Source organism: Hyla sarda, unplaced genomic scaffold (assembly GCF_029499605.1).
Source record: "Hyla sarda isolate aHylSar1 unplaced genomic scaffold, aHylSar1.hap1 scaffold_444, whole genome shotgun sequence".
NCBI classification, from domain to species: Eukaryota; Metazoa; Chordata; class Amphibia; order Anura; family Hylidae; genus Hyla; species Hyla sarda.
The window spans coordinates 188516-209077 of NW_026610457.1; the positions used below are offsets into that span (position 1 = coordinate 188516).

Consider the following 20562-nt stretch of genomic DNA (forward strand, 5'->3'; position numbering starts at 1 on the left):
GAGCCACTTGTGTGGGTTGTAGACTTTGTCTCATGCTACCACTAGAGTGAAAGCACCGCCAGCATTCAAAAGTGACCAAAACATCAGCCAGGAAGCATAGGAACTGAGAAGTGGTCTGTGGTCACCACCTGTAGAACCACTCCTTTATTGGGGGTGTCTTGCTAATTGCCTATAATTTCCACGTGTTGTCTGCTCCATGTGAAATTGATTGTCAATCAGTGTTCTTCCTGAGTGGACAGTGGGATCTCACACAAGTGTCAGTGACTTGGGGTTACATTGTGTTGTTTAAGTGTTACCTTTATATTTTTTAAGCTGTGTAGATAGATATGAGATAGATAGATAGATAGATAGATAGATAGATATGAGATAGATAGATAGATAGATATGAGATAGATAGAAAGATAGATAGATATGAGATAGATAGATAGATAGATATGAGATAGATAGATAGATAGATATGAGATAGATAGATATGAGATAGATAGATAGATATGAGATAGATAGATAGATAGATAGATAGATAGGAGATAGATATGAGATATATAGATAGATATGAGATAGATATGAGATAGATAGATAGATAGATATGAGATAGATAGATAGATATGAGATAAATAGATAGATATGAGATATAGATAGATATGAGATAGATAGATATGAGATAGATAGATATAAGATAGGTAGATAGATAGATAGATATGAGATTTATAGATAGATAGATAGATATGAGATAGATAGATAGATATGAGATAGATAGATAGATAGATAGATATGAGATAGATATGAGATAGATAGATAGATAGATATGAGATAGATAGATAGATAGATAGATATGAGATAGATAGATAGATAGATATGAGATAGATAGATAGATAGATAGATATGAGATAGATATGAGATGGATAGATATGAGATAGATAGATAGATATGAGATAGATAGATAGATATGAGATAAATAGATATGAGATAGATAGATATGAGATAGATAGATATGAGATATATATGAGATAGATAGATAGATATGAGATAGATAGATAGATAGATAGATATGAGATAGATAGATAGATAGAGATAGATATGAGATAGATAGATAGATATGAGATAGATAGATAGATAGATAGATATGAGATAGATAGATAGATAGATATGAGATAGATATGAGATGGATAGATATGAGATAGATAGATATGAGATAGATAGATAGATATGAGATAGATAGATATGAGATAGATAGATAGATAGATATGAGATAGATAGACATGAGATAGATAGATATGAGATAGATAGATAGATAGATAGATAGATATGAGATAGATATGAGATAGATAGATATGAGATAGATAGATAGATAGATAGATAGATAGATATGAGATAGATATGAGATGGATAGATATGAGATAGATAGATAGATATGAGATAGATAGATAGATATGAGATAGATAGATATGAGATAGATAGATATGAGATATATATGAGATAGATAGATAGATATGAGATAGATAGATAGATAGATAGATAGATATGAGATAGATAGATAGATAGAGATAGATATGAGATAGATAGATAGATAGATATGAGATAGATAGATAGATAGATAGATAGATATGAGATAGATAGATAGATATGAGATAGATATGAGATGGATAGATATGAGATAGATAGATATGAGATAGATATGAGATAGATAGATATGAGATAGATAGATAGATAGATAGATAGATAGATATGAGATAGATAGACATGAGATAGATAGATATGAGATAGATAGATAGATAGATAGATATGAGATAGATATGAGATAGATAGATATGAGATAGATAGATAGATAGATAGATAATAGATATATATGTATTACAGCTTTTCCAATTTTTTTATATTTATAGACTGGAAACTCTCACATATGAAGAAATAACTTTTTTTTATTAATTTAAAACATAGTTTTCCAATAAATAAACATCATAAACAAATAACACTCCATAGTGACCGGCGGCGGCCATCGTATATTTACAGACGTATTTCCTGGGAACGGCTTCGGCAGTGAGATCCATAGAAATAGCGCAATATTTAAGGCAAACATCTCCAACGACCAAGTCAAAGAGAACAGTAATCCAATGGCGACTCTCCGCCGCGCTCATGATCCACTGATCGATGATCCACTTCATTGTACATGTCAGACGTGTCACCGCAGTGCGCCAGATCGGAGACCGGATAGGCTTATATTATAGGGGGGGGGGGGCAGATGGTGCAAAAATACAACTCCCAGCTGGGAACTGTAGATTTGCAACAGCTGGAGGTCCACAGTTTGGGTGCCTGTGATTTCTGATTAAATTGTCCAGATAAAAGTTTTAAAAAATGAGATTGTCAGCCCGGCCGTCATCTCTCCTGACCTGTCTGTGTTAGTTCATACAGTTCTAATGCATGTTTTTATTGGTGTTCCTCAGTTATTCCTCCTGGAAATGTATTAATAAACCGACAACTGGCTGATACCAATCCCCTTGAAAGTGATTCTGAGGACAGTATCAGAGTTTGAAGGGACACGTCCTAAGGATAGATAGATATGAGATAGATAGATAGATAGATATGAGATAGATAGATAGATAGATATGAGATAGATAGATAGATAGATAGATAGATAGATAGATAGATAGATATGAGATAGATAGATAGATATGAGATAGATAGATATGAGATAGATAGATAGATATGAGATAGATAGATAGATATGAGATAGATAGATAGATAGATAGATATGAGATAGATAGATATGAGATAGATAGATATGAGATAGATAGATAGATAGATATGAGATAGATAGATAGATAGATAGATAGATAGATATGAGATAGATAGATAGATAGATAGATATGAGATAGATAGATATGAGACAGATAGATATGAGATAGATAGATAGATAGATATGAGATAGATAGATAGATATGAGAGAGATAGATAGATAGATAGATATGAGATAGATAGATAGATAGACATGAGATAGATAGATAGATAGATAGATATGAGATAGATAGATATGAGACAGATAGATATGAGATAGATAGATAGATAGATATGAGATAGATACATATGAGATAGATAGATAGATATAGATAGATATGAGATAGATAGATAGATATGAGATAGATAGATAGATATGAGATAGATAGATAGATAGATAGATAGATATGAGATAGATAGATATGAGATAGATAGATATGAGATAGATAGATATGAGATAGATAGATAGATATGAGATAGATAGATAGATAGATATGAGAGATAGATAGATATGAGATAGATAGATAGATATGAGATAGATAGATAGATAGATATGAGATAGATAGATATGAGATAGATAGATAGATAGATATGAGATAGATAGATAGATAGATAGATATGAGATAGATAGATATGAGATAGATATGAGATAGATAGATAGATAGATATGAGATAGATAGATATGAGATAGATAGATAGATAGATAGATAGATATGAGAGAGATAGATATGAGATAGATAGATAGATATGAGATAGATAGATAGATATGAGATAGATAGATAGATAGATAGATATGAGATAGATAGATAGATAGATAGATATGAGATAGATAGATAGATAGATAGATAGATATGAGATAGATGCAGGAATTGCGTCACACAGAGTCGTATGAATAGATTCTCCAGAACTGATGACTGAAATGATGTCACATGTCAGGGGAGCGGTCGGATCCCTCCATTAAACTTTGTTACCAATAAATCTGGGGATGGCCGGACACATCGCTACAAGTTCACATTGTTACAGATAGTGATAGTGACCAAATCCATAGGCCAGTGTTTCCCAACCAGGGTGCCTCCAGCTGTTGCAAAACTACAACTCCCAGCATGCCCAGACAGCCTTTGGCTGTCCGGGCATGCTGGGAGTTTTAGTTTTGCAACAGCTTGAGGTGCCCTGGTTGGGAAACACTACCATAGAGAAAACATCTATAAAACACTACCATAAAAGAAAAGTCACACATGTCCGGCGATCTGGGGCTGCCGGTGGACAATGCGCCATAGTTGCTCTGCTGCACGTATTGTCGCTGTGCCGGATTACTGGACATGTGTGAACTCGGCACAAGTCTTATCATTTCGCAGATTTCTGAGTCGCGTCCATCACATTTCCTTCCATGTTCAGCCCAGATTACAAGAGAAACATGGAAGAAACTCATGGAAAACAAGAAAAAAAAAACTTCCGTGCCGTATGGAAGAAAACGCTTAATTTCTATATCTGACGGGAAAAAAAACTTTTTTTTTTTTTTTTGTTAAACTGCAAAAATAAACACAATAAAATCCGTATTCCTTTAGGGATCAGATGTGAAGAGTCCTTGAGGAATTCGATCTCCGCTCCTTCTCTGCATCCGTCCACAGGAGCCGCGGCCCAAGTCAATGTCCGTAAACCGTACTGCGCTACTTGTGACCCCGATCGTGGAAGACTGACCCTAAGGTGAGGATTTTTTTAGTTTTTTGTTGTTTTATTTTCGCACATTCCACCCCCATTAGTGGTCAACGAGTCAACACTGCAGATGCGAATGCTGACGTTCGCCTAGTGTTCTCAGAGGATGTGGGTCTCCAGCACGGATCAAAGAGACGATCTCATCCTGCGGTCACTTCAGCCCGTGCTGCGTCTCGCGATGTCGTCTCAGGTCCACCTTCCTCTGGAAGCCCTTGCCACAAATGTCGCAGCCGAACGGCTTGAAGCCGGTATGTTTCCTACTGTGAGTGATGAGATTCGAGCTCTGGCTGAACGCTTTGCCGCAAACCTGACACTTGTGAGGCTTCTCTCCTGTAACCCAAAGAGAGGGAAGACATGAGACTCCATATAGTAATATAAATCATATACAACAGACAACATAGAGAAGTGTTTCCCAACTCCAGCTATTGCTAAACTACAACTCCCAGCATGCTCGGACAGCCTTTGTTGCATCCCATTAGTGCAGTGTTGCGGATGCAAACAAGAGAAGAAGTAGCAATCTTATTATTACGTATATTTTTTCCTGTATTTAGAATGCAATCCTGATTTCACGTTCCAAACAATGCAAAATTCTTATGATGAAGGGAAGATGTCCCCACGAAACCCGTCAAGCCTACACTTCTTTGTAAGATTTTAATTATGATGAAGGGAAGATGTCCCCACGAAACCCGTCAAGCCTACACTTCTTTGTAAGATTTTAATTATGATGAAGGGGAGATGTCCCCATGAAACCCGTCAATCATACACTTCTTTGTAAGATTTTAATTATGATGAAGGGATGATGTCCCCACGAAACCCGTCAAGCCTACACTTCTTTGTAATATTTTAGTGGATCCAAAATAAAAATAAAATTTTTTTTTTTTTTTTATTCAAGACTACTGTTTGGATGCTGGAGTTTCTTTCTTTCTTTGTGTAATGCAAAATACAAACCAAATCTGCAATGTGTGCATCAGGCCTAACAAGACAACATTAGACAATTGCATCCTGCCCACAACTCAATTACTGTAGCTACTGTATAATATTATATATATTCTTCAACTGGACATTTAAGACACTCTAAGTGAGTGTTTTCCAACCAGGGTGCCTCCAGCTGTTGTAAAACTACAACTCCCAGCATGCCAGGACAGTTAAAAGCTCAGATGTGCACCAATAGACTGATCTTATCTGACACCTATACCCCAAGTGTCTCAAAAGATTGATACAAAAACAAACATATTAGCACTCTAAGGTCAAAATGGATTTGGAAACACAAAATAAAAATATATAAAATATATAATAAAATATATTAGTATAATAAAATAAAAATATAACAATAATATAAAAAATAAATAAAAAAAACAAATAAATTTAGTTATATTTTTATTTTGTGTCTCCAAATCCAATTTGACCTTAGAGCACTAGTATCTTTGTTTTTGGATCAGTTTATTGTATTATCGTGTTTTCCAAATATAAGAGAATAAGAGACTGTAAACAGATACAAAAATAAAGAGATTAACTGATCTAAGGTCAAAATGGATTTGGAAACACAAAATAGAAATATATATAAAAATATGATAAATTATATTAGTATAACAAAAATATAATGGTAATAAAAATAATAATTGTTATTATTATTAATAATAACAACAACAATAACACTACTAATAATAATAATAATTAATTAAATGAATTATAATAATTATTATTATTATTAAATAATAATATAAATAAAACAAATAAATTTTATGATATTTTTATTTTGTTTTTCTTAAATCCAATTTGAGCATAGAGTGCTAGTGTCTTTGTTTTTGTATCTTTTTAATGTATTATCGTGTTTTCCAAATATATATATATGACTGTAAACAGATACAAAAACAAAGATATTAATGCTCTAAGGTCAAATTGGATTTAAAAACACAAAATAAAAAAGATTAAAAAATATAATAAAATCATAAATGATATCAGTATAACAACAAAAATATAATGGTAATAAAAATAATAATTGTTATTATTAATAATGATAACAACAAGAACAACAACACTACTACAAATAATTATTATTATAAATGAATATTATCATGAATAATAATAATAATAGTTATTATTATTGTTATTATTATTAAATAATAATATAAATAAAACAAATACATTTTATGATATTTTTATTTTGCTTTTCTTAAATCCAATTTGACCATAGAGCGCTAGTGTCTTTGTTTTTGTATCTTTTTAATGTATTATCGTGTTTTCCAAATATATATATATGACTGTAAACAGTCGTAGTAATATGCAGCACACCAAAATCCAGTGCAAGGTGCTTTTATTATTCCATGAAGTACAAAGCGACGTTTCGCCGGCCTCACGCCAGCATTCTCAAGTGGCGTGAGGCCGGCGAAACGTCGCTTTGTACTTCATGGAATAATAAAAGCACCTTGCACTGGATTTTGGTGTGCTGCATATTACTACGACTATTATTAAGGAACCAGTGGACCGTGGCTCCAGCATGCGTGCACCCTACCTACATATCTTCTACTACCTTGATGTGCTGCTTATTTTGGGATTTTATGACTGTAAACAGATACAAAAACAAAGATATTAACGCTCTAAGGTCAAATTGGATTTGGAAGCACAAAATAAAAAGATATAAAAAAAATAATAAAAAAAATAAAATAAATGATATCAGTGTAACAAAAATATAATGGCAATAAAAATAATAATTGTTATTATTAATAATAATTATTATTGTCATTATTATTATTATTAATAAATAATAATTAAAATAAATAAAACAAATACATTTTATGATATTTTTCTTTTCTGTTTTCAAATCCAACTTGACCCTAGAGCGCCAGTATCTTTTGTTCCTCTCATTACTTTACAGTCTTCTATATTTGGAAAACGCAATAATATTTTAGGCGCCTCTGGACCTGTAAAGCGCCAATGATTTTTATCGAACAATTCGGTTCTTTACAGTAAAAATTGTTACAGTTGTTAGAATGCGCTTCTGGTGTTGCCCGTATCCGTAATTGCTCTTCTACCTCCATTGAGGCTTCACCATAAGAAGACAAATATCCGGACTGCGGCAGCGCTTAACCCCTTCAGTGCCAGGCAGGATAATAAAGCAGAATATTAAGGTGCGGAATCAGATGGATGGCAGGAAAGGCGGCTTCCATTGTCATCCCTGATCACCTGTCATTTCCAGTCGCCTATAAATACGGGGACACGTGCACAATGGGCTGAAGAGGATCCTATAGAAAAAGCCTTTCTGAGCAAACACAGAGCAATTGCGCGGCTCGGATTCACTCATTACACAGATGCCGCCATTGAGCAGGAATCTCTCCGCAGCTATTGTCCGCGGTCCCCGTGTTAGTTCTGTGGTGACGGAGGCTCAAATCATCGAGGGAGATGGCAAAGCCGCTTCATTGGGATGATAACAGGAGACGCACCCTGTATATAGTATCATCTGGGACCAGATAATAGTATATATTAAAGGGGTATTCCAGGAAAAAACTTATATATATATATATATATATATCAACTGGCTCCAGAAAGTTAAACAAATTTGTAAATTACTTCTATAAAAAAAAATCTTTATCCTTCCAATAATTATCAGCTGCTGAAGTTGAGTTGTTCTTTTCTGTCTGGCAACAGTGCTCTCTGCTGACACCTCTGCTTGTCTCGGGAACTGCACAGAGTAGAAGAGGTTTTGCTATGGGGATTTGCTTCAACCCTGGACAGTTCCCGAGACAGGTGTCATCAGAGAGCACTTAGACAGAAAAGAACAACTCAACTTCAGCAGCTCATAAGTACTGAAAGGATTAAGATTTTTTTATTGAAGTAATTTACAAATCTGTTAAAATTTCTGTAGCCAGTTGAGATATATATATATATATATATATATATATATATATATATATTTAAATTAAAAAAAAAAATTCTGGATAACCCCTTTAATTCAATAATAAACCATAGGGCAGTGTTTCCCAACCAGTGTGCCTCCAGCTGTTGCAAAACTACAACTCCCAGCATGCCCGGACAGCCGTTGGCTGTCCGGGCATGCTGGGAATTGTAGTTTTGCAACAGCTGGATTATACAAATACATTTTATTATTTTTATATTTTTAGATATTTTTTATTTTGTGTTTCCGAATCTGATTTGACCTTAGAGTGCCAATATGTTTCTTTTTGTATCTATTTTTGAGACACTTGGGGTATAGGTGACAGATTAGCTCGGTCTTTTGGTGTATAACTGAGATTTTGGCTGTCCGGGCATGCTGGGAGTTGTAGTTTTGCAACAGCTGGAGGCACACTGGTTGGGAAACACTCATATATATATATATATATATATATATATACACATACATACACAATAGCTAAAGTAACTGGGTGGTGGGCAGGATACAATTGTCTAATGTTGTCTTCTTAGGCCTGATTTACATATTGCAGATTTGGTCAGCAATTTGCATTACACAAAGACAAAAATAAATTCCAGCATCTAAACATTAGTCCTGTTTAAAAAATAATAATAATAATAATAATAATAATAATAATAAAATAAAAAATCTCTTTTTATTTCGAATCCATTAAAATCTCACAAAGAAGTTTGTGCTTGACGGGTTTCAGGGGCCTCTCGTTTTCATCATAAGTATTTTGCATTGTTTGGAATCTGAAATCAGGATCGCATTCAAAATGCAGGAGAAATAGAACACTGAGATGGCTACTTCTCTTCTTCGCATCCATTGTGGCTTCAAAATACTGTTGCAATGAAGAATGGGAGTTGTAGTTTTGCAACAGCTGGAGGCACACTGCTTGGGAAATATTCGCTTAAAGTGTCTGTAAATGTTCTGTAGGAATTCCGTTGAGTGAACATACCCTTAGAGTGTCTGTAAATGTTTAGTTAAAGAATACATATACACAATATACAGTAGCTACGGTAACTGGGTGGTGGGCAGGATGCAATTGTCGAATTTTGTCTTGTTAGGGCTGATTCACACATTGCAGGTTTGGTCAGTATTTGCATTTCACGAAGACATAAAGAAAGTTCTGATTAAAAAAATAAATCAAAAATCTTTTTTTTTAATTAGAATCCATTAAACTCTTATAAAGAAGTGTATGCTTGACGGGTTTCGGTGGGTGTCTCCCCTTCATCATAAGTATTTTGCATTGTTTGGAATCTGAAACCTGGATTGCATGGAGAAAAAATAACACTGAGATGGCTACTTCTTCTCTTCTTTGCATCCATGGTGGCTTCAAAATACTGTTGCAAAATATTGACTGAATCTGCAACGTGTAAATAAGGTCTTACTATCTGGAGTCCAAAGGCTTATCTTGGAGGATGATTCCTGAGCACAGGGTACAGAGGAGGTGGTTTTCTTACATCTGATATAGGCATGGAGGGGCAGAATACAGATGAGTCTAGTATATAGAATGGCGCCTATGGGGTAGACACTCACCTGTGTGGATGAAGGTGTGCTTCTTCATGTCTGACTTCTGGTGGAATCTCTTGCCGCAGTACTGGCAGGGGTACGGCCTTGTGTCCGAGTGGATCAGTAGGTGTGTGGACAGGGTGGAGGACCTCTTGAAGCTTTTACCGCAGATTTTACAGTCAAAACTTCTTTCCTGCGATAAAAGAGAGAAATGAAATCCATCAGTACAAGAGTTAATTTGCATAGGTTTTATTTCCCCTTAAAGCATTGCCTGTAAGACGCCATACACCAATGTTTCCCAACCAGTGTGCCTCCAGCTGTTGCAAAACCACAACTCCCAGCATGCCCGGACAGCCTTTGGCTGTCCGGGCATGCTGGGAGTTGTAGTTTTGCAACAGCTGGAGCCACACTGGTTGTGAAAAACTGTCAAACACCAATGGGTTTATTTAGTGGGTCAGATACAAAGGCCTCTCTCTAATCAGCCAAACCTGTACAGATGGGTAATTCTTCCATTCAATGGAAATTCTGGTTTGGCTATACAAATTTTTACAAATTTACAATTTTACAAATTTTGGGTATTTATGTCACAAGTTCCATCCAAAATACCAGACACCATGCTAGAAACGTAACAGACCTAATTCAAGTCAATGGGGTACATCAGGTGCCATTGGTGCCCATTGGTGCCATTTTTCTCATTCTGAACAATGCAGGTGTGAACACAGCCATAGACATCTACTCCTTTAGCCAAGTAGAACCCTATTCTGTACAGATGAGGGGTCAAAAACCCCAAAACAGCTTCCTACAGATGCGTGACTCTTCCATTTGGTGGAGATTCTGGTTTGTTTTTTCAGCGTATTTGACCTTCTGGAGGAGAACTAGTTTAGATACTTTAGGTGCCTTCGTCACAAGTTCCATCCAAAATACCAGACTCAATGCTAGAAATCCAACAGACCTCATTAAAGTCAATGGGGTAAGTCAGGCTGCCATTGGTGGTTGGCAAGCAATGGGCCTATCGCTTCAATTTTTTCCCGTTCTGCTCCAGTGATGGAGAAGAACAATGCAGATGTGAACCAAGCCTTAAACGACTATCTCTCTAGCCAACTAGGACCCTGTTGTGTACTGATGAGGGGCAAGAGCCCCAAAACAGTCTCCTACAGATAGGTGATCCTTCCAATCAATAGAGATAGAGATTCTGGTTTGGGGATACAATGCTCTTGGCCTTCTGGGTGAGAGCTACTTTACATATTTTAGGTGTCTCTGTCTAAAGTTCCATCAAAGACAACAGACACCATGCTAGAAACCCAACAAACCTCATTAAAGTCAATGAGATACGTTAGGTGCCATTGGTGGGTGGCAAGCAATTTGCCCATAGGTGGCAATTTTCCCATTTTGCTCCAATGATGGAGAAGAACAGTGAGATGAACAATGCAGGTGTTAACCAAGTCTTAGAAATCTATCTCTCTAGCCAACTAGAACTCTGTTGTGTACTGATGAGGGGCAGTAACCCCAAAACAATCTCCTATAGTTGGGTGATCCTTCCAATCAATAGAGATTCTGGTTTGGCGATACAATGCTCTTGGCCTTCTGGGTGAGAGCTACTTTACATATTTTAGGTATCTCTGTCTAAAGTTCCATCCAAAAAACAGACACCATACTAGAAACCCAACAAACCTCATTAAAGTCAATGAGATATGTTAGGTGCCATTGGTGGGTGGCAAGCAATGGGCCTAATGGTGCCAAATTTCCCATTAGCTCCAATGATGGAGAAGAACAGTGGAATGAACAATGCAGGGGTTAACCAATCTCTAGCCAACTAGAACCCCATTCTTATGGATGAGGGGCATGAACAGATGGAAAACTCTTATTTTCGGGGGGTTTGAGGGCTAGAGACATTTTGGTTCCTCGAAGCGGCAATCCTCACGAGGGAGAGGCATTATTGTAAAAAGGACTTTTTGCCCTTAGTACCTGGGAGTGAACGGCTTTGTGCTGCTCCAGACTGACGGCGTGTCCGAATGTCTTCCCACAGATTTCACAGGCAAAGGGTCTCGTGCCGCTGTGAGACCGCCGTACGTGAACTTCTAGGCCATGAGGAGTCGAAAAGACCTAAAGAGACATAGAGCGAAGAGTGAAAACTTCTGAACATATCAGATCAGTGGGGTCTCAATGTTGAACTCTTACAGCCCAAAAACATGGTCAAGAAGTAACCACCCCCCCCCCCCCCCCCACCCAAGTCGAGGCACGATGTAACCCAGGTGACCTACCTTGCTGCATTTGAGACATTTGTAGGAGCCGGTGTTGAGTAACAATCGGGTGCATAGAAGGTCGGACTCCACCTTGATTGTTTGGGTCTTCTCTCCGTACAGTGGAGGGGAAGAACGCGAATCGCCATAGTGGGACACCGCCTGCGTATAATCTCCATAGAGTCCATGCACACGTCTGTCCGAACTATACAAAGGTGGCGGGAGAGTCGGAGGCACCCTGTCTCCATAGACACCCAAAGAGGAACTCCTCTCCAAGGACGAGGTTCTGTAGTCGTGCACCAGCTGCCGCAGTTCTGATCCCGCTAGGCTGCTCCATATATACGGCTTGAAGGAGGGTGAAAATGGTGGAGAATCCTCCAAGGATGGGCAGGCCGACCTCTCCGAGGCTACAAGAGAACGGAAAGGTTAGAGAAACGGCAAAGTATAAAGGTATAGTAAATATATAAACATGGTAAAGTACAATAAATATGTATATTTACGTAGAATAGTATAATAAATGCATTTTTTAACATATATTTATATTTATTTAAATAATATAGTACATTAAAATATATATTTACATAGAATAGTATAATAAATAAATTATTTAATAATAATATACGGAGGAGGAGACGAGAAAACAAGTCACTTATTTTACCTATTTACGCTACTGTTTAATAGCATTTAGAATAAATAAATAATAAATTAAAAGCGAAATAAAATAAATAAATTAGATTAAAAAAAGAAAAAATGTTTCTATATTTTCCAGGAATTCATCCAAAAAGATTTAGATTCAAAAAGGAATTTTGACCCCTGGTTTGGGGCAATTGGCCTCTGCCTCATAAAGCTCATTTACACGCAACTTTGTTTGAAATAAAAAAAGAAAAAGCACCACAAAAAATTCCCGAGACACGTGTCATCAGAGAGCACAACTCAACTTCAGAAGCTCATAAGTACTGAAAGGATGAAGATTTTTTAATACAAGTAATTTACAAATCTGTTTAACTTTCTGGAGCCAGTTGATATATAAAAAAAAAAAACGTTTTTTCCTGAATAACCCCTTTAAACTGGATGGAGCTGTCTCCTCTCTGTGTAACAATGTAACCATAAGTGTGAAGACTGATACAATGTATATACATGACCTGTAAAGGCAGATACATTGTATGTCCATATCCTGCACATTGACACATCCAGAACAGACCATCACTGTGAAAACTCCAGAGAACCCCTTTAGGATTTAGATCAGTGTTTCTTAACCAGGGTGCCTCCAGCTGTTGCAAAACTACAACTCCCAGCATGCCCGGACAGCCAACTGCTTATAAAGTGCTTATAAAGTATTAAAATAGATATGAAACTAAATAAAAAATAAAACTAATAATAATAAATACACAATTATTATTATTAATAATAATAATGAGCTATATATAATTATTATTGTTGTTATTATTGTTGTTATTATTATTATTATTGTTCTTAATTATATATATATAATTCTTATTATTAATAGTAATATATAGATAATAATAATAATAAATATTATTAATGTATTGATTATTATTAGTTTTATTTTTTATTCAGTTTGATATCTATTATAATGCATAATAAGCAGGAAAAAAAACTATTCATGCCAATTTTGCACTGACTGGTAATAATAGGTCAAGTACATAATTCTCAGCCCATTTCCTATAGCTATAGACCCATCATTACACTGGATTTCTGTTCTTCACCTATTATACAGCCATAAATTAAAGGGGTCATCCAGGAAAAAAAACTTTTTCTTATATATATATCAACTGGCTCCAGAAAGTTAAACAGATTTGTAAATTACTTCTATTAAAAAATATTAATCCTTCCAGTACTTATGAGCTTCTGAAGTTGAGTTGTTCTTTTCTGTCTAAGTCCTCTCTGATGACACATGTCTCGGGAACCGCCCAGTTTAGAAGCAAATCCCCATAGCAAACCTCTTCTAAACTGGGCGTTTCCCAAGACACGTGTCACCAGAGAGCACTTAAACAGAAAAGAACAACTCAACTTCAGAAGCTCATAAGTACTGAAAGGATTAAGATTTTTTAATAGAAGTAATTTACAAATCTGTTTAACTTTCTGGAGCCAGTTGATATATATATATATATATATATATATATATATATATATATATATATATATATATATAAAAATTTCCTGGAATACCCCTTTAAATCACTATTCTATATACAAGACTCTGCTGTGGAAATGACATAGATTCAGTGCACATCTACATCAGACAAATCCTCATTCCATTTACTTCAGAGGAAGAGGAGACAAATGTGTTCTTCCTACATTTATTCTACATTAGAACAGATCAGACAAGTGATGCAAAAAATACCCCCCCCCCCAGTGTGAAACGCCTGTTACTATACAGATAAATGGTGATACAGATGGAGTTTGTTCTTCAAACAAATATATTTCAAAATTAAAAGTGATTTGATTTTTATTTGTTTGTTTTTTAATTAAAAAAGTGTAAATATTATGATGTTTTCCTTATGTCAAGGAAATGATTTGCTCTATATGTCTCCAGCCCTGAACAATCCCATAGTATTTGCTATTTATACACACTCAGTACAGTTTTATCATTTTTTAATTATATTTCAATTAAGTTTTCAATCTGTATACAACTCCCATCATGCCCTGACAGCCTTCAACATGGTCTCATGCAGTATTACCCTATCTGTGGGTCTCCAGCTGTTGCAAAACTACAACTTCCATTATGCCCTGACAGCCTTAAAGGGGTACTCCGGTGGAAAACCTTTTTTTTTTTTTTTTTTTTTTATGAACTGGTGCCAGAAAGTTAAACAGATTTGTAAATTACTTCTATTAAAAAATCTTAATCCTTCCAGTACTAATTAGCTGCTGAATACTACAGAGGAAATTCTTTTCTTTTTGGAACACAGAGCTCTCTGCTGACATCACGAACACAGTGCTCTCTGCTGACATCTCTGTCCATTTTAGGAACTGTCCAGAGTAGGAGAAAATCCCCATAGCAAACATATGCTGCTCTTGACAGTTCCTAAAATGGACAGAGATGTCAGCAAAGAGCTCTGTGTTCCAAAAAGAAAATAATTTCCTCTGTAGTAGTCAGCAGCTAATAAGTACTGGAAGGATTAATTGTTTAACTTTCTGGCACCAGTTGATTTAAAAAAAAAAAAAAAAAATTCCACCGGAGTACCCCTTCAAATATGTTCTAATGCAGTGTTCCATAGTCTGTGGCTCAACAGCTGTTGCAAAACTACAACTCCCATCATCCCTTGACAGTTTGCAACATGGTGTTATGCCTGTCCTACAAACTGTGGCCCAACTGCTCTTTCAAAACTCCAACTCCCATCATACCCTGACAACCTTCAACATGATATAATGCAGTGTTCTCCTGTGGCTCTGCAGCTGTTGCAAGACTACAACTCCCATCATGCCCTGACAACTTGGTCCAATGCAGTGCTCCCCAACCTGCCTTGCACATCTGCAGAACCACACATCAGGAATATTTATATATATATATATATATATATATATATATATATATATATATATGTCTCATATAAACCTTAGACTTGCATGTTGTCACTTTACTTCTCTTCAATAAAGCCAAATATGTTTTAAAACTCTATATTACCCAATTTTCTTTAACTTTTTTTGTCTGTAAGAAAGTGGAACTAATATTATGTAAATGAAAAAAAGGAGGAAGTCTGATCCTATGTGTTTAATTCTTACAGAGAAGTCATTGAAAATCAGAATCCAGTCTTTCCCATCTCATACAATGTCCCTGGTATTGATACAATGTCCCTAATATTGATACAATGTCCCTGGTATTGATACAATGTCTCTAATATTGATACAATGTCCCTAATATTGATACAATGTCCATAATATTTATACAATGTCCCTGATATTGATACAATGTCTCTAATATTGATACAATGTCCCTGATATTGATACAATGTCTCTAATATTGATACAATGTCCCTAATATGTATACAATGTCCCTGATATTGATACAATGTCCCTAATATTGATACAATGTCCCTGATATTGATACAATGTCCCTGATATTGATACAATGTCTCTAATATTGATACAATGTCCCTGATATTGATACAATGTCTCTAATATTGATACAATGTCCCTAATATGTATACAATGTCCCTGATATTGATACAATGTCCCTGATATTGATACAATGTCCCTGATATTGATACAATGTCCCTGATATTGATACAATGTCTCTAATATTGATACAATGTCCCTAATATGTATACAATGTCCCTGCTATTGGTACAATGTCCCTAATATTGATACAATGTCTCTAATATTGATACAATGTCCCTAATATTGATACAATGTACCTGATATTGATACAATGTCCCTAATATTGATACAATGTCCCTGATATTGATACAATGTCCCTAATATTGATACAATGTCCCTAATATTGATACAATGTCCCTGATATTGATACAATGTCTCTAATATTGATACAATGTCCCTAATATTGATACAATGTCCCTGATATTGATACAATGTCCCTGATATTGATACAATGTCCCTGATATTGATACAATGTCCCTGATATTGATACAATGTCTCTAATATTGATACAATGTCCCTAATATTGATACAATGTCCCTGATATTGATACAATGTCCCTGATATTGATACAATGTCCCTAATATCAATACAATGTCCCTAATATCGATACAATGTCCCTAATATTGATACAATGTCCCTAATATTGATACAATGTCCCTGATATTGATACAATGTCTCTAATATTGATACAATGTCCCTAATATTTATACAATGTCCCTAATATTGATACAATGTCTCTAATATTGATACAATGTCTCTAATATTGATACAATGTCCCTGATATTGATACAATGTCCCTAATATTGATACAATGTCCATAATATTTATACAATGTCCCTGATATTGATACAATGTCCCTAATATTGATACAATGTCCATAATATTTATACAATGTCCTTGATATTGATACAATGTCCCTAATATTGATACAATGTCCCTAATATTGATACAATGTCCATAATATTTATACAATGTCCCTGATATTGATACAATGTCCCTAATATTGATACAATGTCCATAATATTTATACAATGTCCCTAATATTGATACAATGTCCCTAATATTGATACAATGTCCCTAATATTGATACAATGTCCCTAATATTGATACAATGTCATCTCCATCAGTGACCTCCAGCCTTCGGCTGTCCTGGCATGCTGGGAGTTGTAGTTTTGCAACAGTTTCAGAGCCACAGGTTGGAGGTCACCGATATACAAAGAAAACTCCTTGAAATGTTGTTGTATCCAGTGTGAAATGTATCAGTTTAGTGTAAATAAAATTCTAGTTTTTCATGTATTGTAATATTCTAACAAAACTAAGAGATATTGTAATAAGGCCCCAGGTATTTATAGTGTATACATACAGTAGATGAGTATACATTAGTATATACACTGATATATAAGCAGATGCACATTCAGTGTATATAATAGCAGGATGTGCTGAGTATATTGGAAAAGATTTTAGTTGCTTATATCTGATCATTTATGATGAATTTCCTGGATATTTAGCACATGTGTGTATATATGTTGTGTGTGTATATATGTGTGTGTATATATATGTTGTGTGTGTATATATGTTGTGTGTGTATATGTGTGTATATATTTGTGTTTATCTGTGTGTGTGTATATATATATATATGTGTGTGTGTGTGTGTGTGTGTGTGTGTGTGTAAATATGTGTGTATGTGTGTATATATATATGTTTTTATATGTGTGTGTATATGTGTGTATATATTTGTGTGTGTAAGTGTGTGTATATGTGTGTTTATGTGTGTATACATGTGTATATATTTGTGTATATATGTGTGTGTGTGTATATATATGTGTATATATGTGTGTGTGTATATATATGTATATATGTGTGTGTGTGTGTGTGTGTATGTGTGTATATATTTGTGTGTGTGAGTGTATATGTGTGTTTATGTGTGTGTATGTGTATACATGTGTATATATTTGTGTATATGTGTGTTTAAGAGTGTGTGTGTATATGTGTGTGTATCTGTGTGTGTATATGTGTATATATATGTGTGTATCTATGTGTATATATGTGTATATATATATATATATGTGTGTGTATCTATGTGTTTATATGTGTATATATATATGTGTGTATCTGTGTGTGTATATATGTATATATGTGTATATCTATGTGTGTGTATATATGTATATATGTTTATATCTATGTGTGTGTATATATGTGTATATCTATGTGTGTGTGTGTTTATGTGTGTATATATATATATATATATATGTGTGTGTGTGTGTATATATGTGTATATCTATGTGTGTATCTGTGTGTGTATATATGTATATATGTGTATATCTATGTGTGTGTATATATGTGTATATCTATGTGTGTGTGTGTTTATGTGTGTGTATATATATATATGTGTGTGTGTGTGTGTATATATGTGTATATCTATGTGTGTATCTGTGTGTGTATATGTGTATATATGTGTATATCTATGTGTGTATCTGTGTGTGTATATGTGTATATATAAGTGTGTATCTTTGTGTGTATATATATATATGTGTATATGTGTGTGTATCTGTGTGTGTATATGTGTAAATATATGTGTGTGTATCTGTGTGTGTATATATGTATATATGTGTATATCTATGTGTATATGTATATTTTTGTGTTTAGATAAAATGAACAGTTACTGTAACAAAAAGAAAACAAGGCAAAGCAGAATTAGCTCCAGATGTTGCTGCATAACTATGACGTCATATATTTACCATGATGCTATATATAGCCCTGAACATATTACAATCCTAATCCTGCTGCTGGTGTATATATATATATATCATTGAGTAGTTACTATAATGGTAGAACCCTCAGAGAGGCGGATGATATAGATAAGCAGCCGGTAATAATAACGGGATTGTTGCAATAAACGCATCTCAGCGCTGTCGCACCGTGTGATCAGTCCTGTGCGCAGGAAATGTCGCAGCCGCAGGATTGTACAGAATGTGCCGCTCAGTGTTTGCGCTGCGCAAGTTTTGCACTATTCACCCGCCCGAACGGGAACAGGTAAGAATAAATCATATTTAATGAATTATAAAAGAATCAAAGACGATTATGGCAGAGACTGAAGGTTGTAATAACCGGACATTCTGGGGTTTGGAAAAGATTTAAACAGATTAAAACATCAGATTGTACAATCATCATCAATAACAATCACCATCATCATCATCATCATCATCATCATCAATAACAATCACCATCACCATCACCATCATCATCATCATCATCATCAATAACAATCACCATCATCATCATCATCATCATCATCATCAATAACAACCATCATCATCATCAATAACAATCATCATCATCATCATCATCATCATCAATAACAACCACCATCATCATCATCATCATCATCAATAACAACCACCACCACCATCATCATCATCATCATCAATAACAACCATCATCATCATCATCAATAACAACCATCATCATCATCATCAATAACAACCACCATCATCATCATCATCAATAACAACCACCACCATCATCATCATCCTCAATAACAATCACCATCATCATCATCATCAATAACAACCACCATCATCATCAATAACAACCACCACCACCATCATCATCATCATCATCAATAACAACCATCATCATCAATAACAACCATCATCATCATCAATAACAATCACCATCATCATCATCAATAACAACCACCATCATCATCATCAACAACCACCACCATCATCATCATCAATAACAACCATCATCATCATCAATAACAACCACCACCACCATCATCATCATCATCATCATCATCATCAATAACAATCACCATCATCATCATCAATAACAACCACCATCATCATCAATAACAACCACCACCACCATCATCATCATCATCATCAATAACAATCACCATCATCATCATCAATAACAACCATCATCATCATCAATAACAACCACCACCACCATCATCATCATCATCAATAACAACCATCATCATCATCAATAACAACCACCACCACCATCATCATCATCATCAATAACAACCATCATCATCATCAATAGCAACCACCATCATCATCATCATCATCATCAATAACAACCACCACCACCATCATCATCATCATCAATAACAATCACCATCATCATCATCAATAACAACCATCATCATCATCAATAACAACCACCATCATCATCATCATCAATAACAACCATCATCATCATCAATAGCAACCACCATCATCATCATCATCAATAACAATCACCATCATCATCATCATCAATAACAACCACCATCATCATCAATAACAA

General features: G+C 34.9%; 1 protein-coding gene across 1 annotated transcript in view; it reads right to left on the reverse strand.

Annotated features, from left to right (window-relative positions):
- Positions 1 to 4517: 4517 nt before the first annotated feature.
- Positions 4518 to 20562, reverse strand: part of GFI1 (growth factor independent 1 transcriptional repressor) — a 32759-nt gene continuing 16714 nt past the window's right edge. Inside the window, exons 3-6 of the mRNA XM_056553896.1 lie at positions 12166 to 12551; positions 11870 to 12007; positions 9932 to 10097; positions 4518 to 4815 (exon numbers count right to left, since the gene is read on the reverse strand). Coding sequence (XP_056409871.1) covers positions 4637 to 4815; positions 9932 to 10097; positions 11870 to 12007; positions 12166 to 12551 — 869 coding nt within the window. The 3' untranslated portion in view covers positions 4518 to 4636. The remainder of the gene's footprint in view (positions 4816 to 9931; positions 10098 to 11869; positions 12008 to 12165; positions 12552 to 20562) is intronic.